This window comes from Sceloporus occidentalis, unplaced genomic scaffold, assembly GCF_023333645.1.
Source record: "Sceloporus occidentalis isolate IW3139 unplaced genomic scaffold, rSceOcc1.0.p SCAF_1, whole genome shotgun sequence".
Taxonomy (NCBI): domain Eukaryota; kingdom Metazoa; phylum Chordata; class Lepidosauria; order Squamata; family Phrynosomatidae; genus Sceloporus; species Sceloporus occidentalis.
The window spans coordinates 8,755,150-8,762,240 of record NW_028316981.1 but is presented as its reverse complement, the minus strand read 5'-3'; the positions used below and the strand labels follow the sequence as shown (position 1 = coordinate 8,762,240).

Below are 7,091 nucleotides of genomic sequence, written 5' to 3'. Positions count from 1 at the left end.
TAATTGGCTGGTTCAGAGCCTCCCCTCTGAATCATCAGAAAACAAGTTTGCTCCATGTTCCATGTGATCGGTATTCAGAACTACCATACTACACTGACCCAGGGTGGATTGCAGCCTACATCTGGGAAATAAACCAGTAATGACAAGTAATGAGTTAAGCAAAAAAGTTTATACAAGCAGACCATACATTTTTTTAAAATGCAGACAAAACTGGCAACTCTTAAGATACATATTCAGCAATAGATAGAACAATAAAATCCCCAGACAAGTCAGTAACAAATGGTGGATGATTTTATTTTGCGCCCACGAAGGATGAGTCCTTTTGATATCATCAGAGCTCCACTTGTTCGGTCCATCTGTTAGTCCTCAAGTCACAGGATTATAATTTGACAAAACATCGTCATCCATTCATATATAATTATTAAAAATCTAAAACAAAACTAATGTGAATTATATTTTACTGCTACTGGGCGTGATCACCTTATAAATTGCAAAGAGGCATTATCTGCATCAACAACAGCAAGATCGAGCTCTGTGTTGGGAATTATGCGTTCCTCCGGATATACCTGGAGTGGTCATTGAATTCTAGCCTTGGAAGAAACCCCAAAGGCCACCCAGTTCAATCCCCTGCCATGGAGGAAGACAGTCAAAGCACTCCTGACAGCTATCCAGTCTGTTTAAAAACCTCTAAAGAAAGAGACTCCACCACTCTCTAAGGCAGCATATTCCACTACTGAACAGCTCTTATCCTCAAGAAATTATTCTCAATGTTTAGGTAGAACCTCTTTTCCTTCTCAGAGATGTGAAAACTCAGTTGCTGGCTCTTCTTGAAATGCCTTACTTTCTCCCAGAGCCTCTAGGTAGATGAGGATGTGGGTCTCTCAGCAATTCTTAAAACACCTTGCTTCCTTGGGGTGAGGAGGTAGGGGAGCAGCATGTGCGGCCCAAATTTAGCAGTGACTCATGATGGCCTAAGAAAATCTGCCCTTTTTTTTACATCTTACTGAGATGGAGATGGAGAGGCCACAAGGGGATGCCATGCAGGAGTTCGCAATCAAAGATTTGGGGAAAAGCATTGGGGGATCACCTCAAATGGGGGTTTCAGGAGTGCCATGCAGCCCACAGAAGCCCTCTATATATGGGGTGGACATCTGTAGGAGGCTAAAAGGCCACATCCCCCCATGAGACCTGTAAGGACCACATCTCTCACAGAATAATAATAATAATAATAATAATAATAATAATAATAATAATAGAATTGTTTTAGCCCTCAAACACCCTTTAGAGGTCATGGAGGCCATTTCTGTCACATGCCCCCCCCCCAGCTGTTTTAGGCCCAGTAGAGGTCTTTAAGCAACAGGAAGAGACCAAAACTCCTAGGCCTACAATGGCTAGATGTTGGGGGGGGTGGGGTGGGATTAAAAAGTGTCAAACAATTCCCCCCACAAACTCAACGGGATATTTGAGGACATTTTGGGGCAAGAACATTTTTTGAACCTGGGAGGTGTGCACTTTGAAAATTCCAGTCAACTTCTAAACATCCCAGCATCAAAGCTAATCTACTCCAAAGACCATCTATGATTTACCATCATTCAGGTTCCCCCCTCCCCCAAAAGATCTAATAAGTTCATCTAATAAAACAGTAGATATCGAAGCAGTCTGAGGAGATAAGGTATAAACAAACACCAGAAGATGCTGTAATTGCAAGTATTCCTACTCAGCACTAATGGCACTGCTGCAGAATATTACCCCCCCCCCCAAAATTAAAATTAGAAACATTAAAAAATATTACAGTTTTAAAAATCCATTTTACAGTGATTAAAACGCAGTGAGAATTGACCAAAATTCCCACAAGGCTACCTACCAACTACAAAAGTAATCCTAGTGATAATGCGTTAGTTGCAGTTGTTCCATTAGTGAATACACAAAGAGGGTTAAAAAATCCTCCTTCTTTTCATTCTTAAACAAGCCAACATGCACAAGACAATCTCCTGAACTATATCTGGTCTCCTGAACTAAATCCAGTTGCTAGTGCCAACTACAGTAGATTCTTTGAATTGAGGGAATGTGTGTGTGTGTGTGTGTGTGTGCGAGAGAGAGAGAGAGAGAGAGAGAGAGAGAGAGAACCAGTGTGGTGTACTGGTTTAAGTGCTGGCCTAAAACTCTGGAGGCCTGAGTTCAAATCCTGGCTTGGCCATATCGACCCACTTGTGACCTTGCGCAAGTCACACTCACTCAGCCTCAGAGAATGGCAGTGACAAACCATTTGGAAGAAACTTGCCAAGTACACCCTAAGATAAGTTTGTCTTAAGTTGGAAATGACTTGAAGGCACACAATAACAATAAACTTGCTAAATTCCCATTGATTCTGCAGGTCTCTTCTGATTTGGGGCCAGCCATTGAATTTAAGCCAATGTATAATTATGGTTGTTCTGACCAAGGCTGTATGGTTTAGCCTTTCCACAGTGCTCAAAAGCCTCTGTTCACAATCAGAATTTATGCTCCAAAATGGAAGACACCAAGAATGGGCTTGGGATCCTATTGACTGAAACCAGGCATTTGGGAGAGACCAGGCGGAAAGACCAATGTGAATGAATGAATTCTTTATTACGGTCATAAGCCAGCACAAAGACCAAGCCTGGCTTGGGGAATTTCACAAAAGTTCGACCAAAGGATGGAAGCTGAAAGCTGGCCCTGGTGAAATATATCTACTAAAAGCCACACAGCCTTCAGCCCGCTCAGACCATGAACCTTGGGAGCATACTCTTTTCTAAGAAGCACAGACTTGAAACATTTCTGATGAAAATATTTCCTACACTATGCTTCCAAAGAGTCTGGCCAAGATCAGTCATGGTTGTAGTTACAAACTATCTCCTGATCTGCCCCCTGAAACCCACCTTAAAACCAAGCCAGGTGCACTAAGAGAAGGAATTCTGTGGTGCCAGTAATTGTGGTGCTGAAGAATCTCTCGTCCAGTGCCTTCCTACCAATGCTTGGCAGTATGCTGAACAGAAGCAGGAATCCCTGTACAGTCTTGTCACAACTTGGAGCATCAAAATTTGCGAGCAGGAGGAGGCTGGATACGTCATCCTTCATCCCTGTTTGCCAGTTCCACAGAACTACATCCTTGGGCAACTAGCTGGACTTTAAGGTGGGTTTCAGGGGTATTTATGACCAGTTGACATGATTGTAAATGTGAACAGGAACCAGTTATAAGGTCTTAAGTCTAATTTATGACATCATAACTAACAGCATGCTATCTTTTATTTCCAGCACGGAGTTCTAAGTAGTTTAAGTGTGATTCATCAAGAAGTCATCTATCAAACTCAGAGAATGGTTAAGGTTGGTTTTCTGAGTGGATTTGCTGGTAGATGAACAAACCTGAGTGTTGACAAAATGTATCCACATGGGATCAAGACTAGGGTTATCCCCATCTATGAGGTCTCTGATGCTTCTCAAATTCTGACTTGTGTCCAAAGCATTTCCCACATTCCTGGCATTTGTATGTCTTCTTCTGCTTTAACTGTTGGGTGACTCACAAGGTCTGACATGGGAGCAAATGTTTCTGTGTAATCCTGGCATTTGTATGGTTCCTCTTCTGTGTGAACTCTTTGATGAGTCACATATTGTGACTTGTAAGCAAAATACTTTCCGCATTCCGAGCACCTGTATGGCTTCTCTCCTGTGTGGACTCTTTGGTGGGTCACTAGGTGAGAATTCTGGGAAAAACATTTCCCACACTCTTGGCACCGGTATGGTTTCTCTCCTGTGTGGACTCTTAGATGCTTTACAAGGTCAGCCATGTGAGCAAAACCTTTTGGGCAATGCAGGCATTTGTATGGTTTCTCCCCTGTGTGGATTCTCTGGTGCCTCACAAAGTTTGAATTCTGAGCAAAACATTTTCCACACTCCCGGCATTCATACGGTTTCTCTCCTGTGTGGAGTCTTTGGTGAGTCACAAAGTGTGTCTTGTGAGCAAAACATGCTCCACAGTCCTCGCATTTGTATGGTTTCTCTCCTGTGTGAACTCTCTGGTGGATAACTAGGTGTGAATTTTGAGAAAAGAATTTTCCACACTCCTGACATTTGAATGGTTTCTCTCCTGTGTGGACTCTCAGATGCTTCACAAGACTTGATGTATGTCCAAAACACTTCCCACACTCCCGGCATGTGTATGGTTTCTCTCCCGAGTGGACTCTCTGATGCTTCACAAGATCTGAATTGTGACCAAAACACTTTCCACACTCCTGGCATTTGTACGGCTTCCCTCCTATATGTACTCTCTGGTGGCGGACAACCTGTGAACTGCACGCAAAACATTTGGCACACTCCTGGCATTTGTATGGTTTCTCTCCTGTATGGACTCTCTCATGTTTCACAAGGTCTGACTTGTGATCAAAAAATTTCCCACACTCTTGGCATGTGTGTGGCTTCCTTCTGTGGATTTTCTGATGCATGGCAAGGTTGGAATTCTGACGAAAACATTTCCCACACTCCTGGCATTTGTACGGTTTTAGTTCTGTGTGGACTCTCATGTGAAGCATGAAGTGTGAATTGTCAGAAAAACGTTTCCCACAATGGGAAATATGGCATTTGTATGGTTTTCCTCCTGTGTGAACTCTGCGATGGCTCACGAGGTGTGAATTCTGACGAAAACATTTCCCACAGTCTTGACATTTGTATGGTTTCTGTCCCATGTGGACTTTCTGATGGCTCACAAGGCTAGAACTGAAAATAAAACATTTGCCACACTCCTGGCATTTGTACGGTTTCTCTGCTGCATGAACTCTCCGATGAACTAGAAGGTGTGAGTTGTAAAGGAAATGTTTCCCACACTTGTAGCACTTGTATGATTTCTTTCTTGTGCGGACTCTCTGGTGGCTCACAACCTGCAATGTGCAATCAAAACATCTCCCAGACACTTTACATCTATAGACTTTCTTTTCAGGGTGGGCCCTCTTAGGCAATATAGGCACCTTCTTTTTGAGAAAATGTTTTCCACAACTGATGCATTTGGAAGACATCTCTCTAATAGTATCTTCTGCATGGGATTGCTGATGTTTGGAAAGATCCACTTTGCGATTTAAGTACTTTCCAGATTCAGCACACACATTTGTTTTCCTCTCGTCATCTAATAAGAAGAAATACAAACACAAGATAAGAAATGAATCCCATCCCTGCAAGAGAAGGAACTTTATGAAGCAGCAAATGGACTTAAAGAAACTACACAGATCCTGATATTAAAGAAAGTTCAGAAACAATGTACTTGATTCTACCTTTTTTCCTCCTACAAGTGCCTTGTAGGAAAACATCATAGTTTTCTTCAGCTCCAAGTGAAGGTCTTTTTATTCTACACAGTACAGGCTGAATAGTTCTTATCCAAAATGCTTGGGGCCAGAAGGGGTTCGGATTTAGGATTTTTTCAGATTTTGGAATATATACATATAATGAGATATCGTGGAGATGCAACCCAAGTCTAAACATGAAAATCAGTGTTTCAAAACACCTTATACATATAGCTTGAAGGTAACTTTAAATACAATATTTTAAATAATTCTGTGCATGAAACAAAGTTGGTGTACAATGATTCATCCGAAAGCAAAGGTGTCACTATCTCAACCACCCATGTGGACAATTTTAGATTTTAGAGGATTTTGGATTTTGATAAGATATAACCAACTTGTATTTTTCTAAAAAAGGTCTGTTGTAGCAGTATTTCAATTAATAAAATATTAATTATAGGTATCCTCTGCTTTTCAATGGATCGCTTTTTGATAATCTGTTTTTTGTCACTATTAAATTATTACCAGAACCGATTTATCTGATGCGTGGGCTGCTCTTTTTGACAAAAATGTGTACAAATATAAGTACAAATACCTGTATTTGTGTTGCATTATATGCACATGACAACACCACAAATGACTTCTACAGTATATAGTGCATAACCTAAACAAAAAGATTGTGCTTTGCATGACACTTTTGCAACCTCGCACTACTTCTTTTTCCAACTTAGTGCCATCTTTTCATTCAGTCTGTGTTCTGTATACTGTAGAAGTCATTTGTGGTAAAGTCATGTGCTTATAATACAGGTACAGGCTGAGTCTCCCTTATCTGAAGTGCTTGAGATCAGAAGTGTTTTGAATTTCAGATATTTTTAGATTGTGGAATTCCTGTACAGTGCACCCGCATCATACACAGGCATGCCTCATGTAGCTTCCAGCATATGCTGGAAGCCGTGCCGGAAAAAACCCTGGAACGGATCCTCTGCGTAAGGGAAGGGCCCACTGTATTTGCATACTACCACTATTACTACTACTATTATTAATAATAATGTCTTAGAGATGGGGCCGAAGTCTAAAACCAAAATTCATTTATGTTTCAAACACATCTTATTCACATAGCCTGAAGGTGCTTTTATACACTATTTTAAATAATTTTGTGCATGAAATAAAGTTTCAGAGGGGTATAATTAAGTGTAAGTAAATGGATTTTAAAAACAGGTTAGTAAAATGTGTATAAAATTCATTACAAAATAAATACCATTAAAACAGAAAAAAATTGATTTAAATATATATTATAAAATATCACACACACACACACACGAAATATACATTAAATATATATATTAAATCCATGAATTCATATTACTAGTAAGCAAACTTTTGATATCTCTCTTTCTCCTGAAATGATGACTCCCATTAATGTTTAGACATCCTTAAATTATTAACGTTTATGGAACATGGCCCTTCAAGTTTTGGCTGCAGAGAAAAAGAACTCTACAACCTCCTCTGTTACCCTTTTTCAGTATCCTCTAGCAAATATATCAGATACCGTTCTAAAGCAAGTACACTTAGAGTTCTTTTGGCTGAATTTATGCCAATTGAAGGATTTGTTTCAGAACAGCCTTTCTTTTTTTAAAAGGTTAAAAAAAGAGACAACTAGTCTAAGAACTGGTCTAACAACGAACAATTGCCAATAAACTGTTATGGTGAAAATGTTTATATTCAGTCATTGTTGCTCCAGTAAGAGGGTGAGAAATAGTAACAATTTTATTTATTTATTTATTTATTTATTTATTTATTTAAAGGATT

General features: G+C 40.0%; 1 protein-coding gene across 1 annotated transcript in view; it reads right to left on the bottom strand.

Annotated features, from left to right (window-relative positions):
• Window positions 1–2,066: 2,066 nt before the first annotated feature.
• Window positions 2,067–7,091, bottom strand: part of LOC149320620 (protein ZBED8-like) — a 28,167-nt gene continuing 23,142 nt past the window's right edge. The window contains exon 7 of the mRNA XM_089503180.1: window positions 2,067–5,131. Coding sequence (XP_089359306.1) covers window positions 3,456–5,131 — 1,676 coding nt within the window. The 3' untranslated portion in view covers window positions 2,067–3,455. The remainder of the gene's footprint in view (window positions 5,132–7,091) is intronic.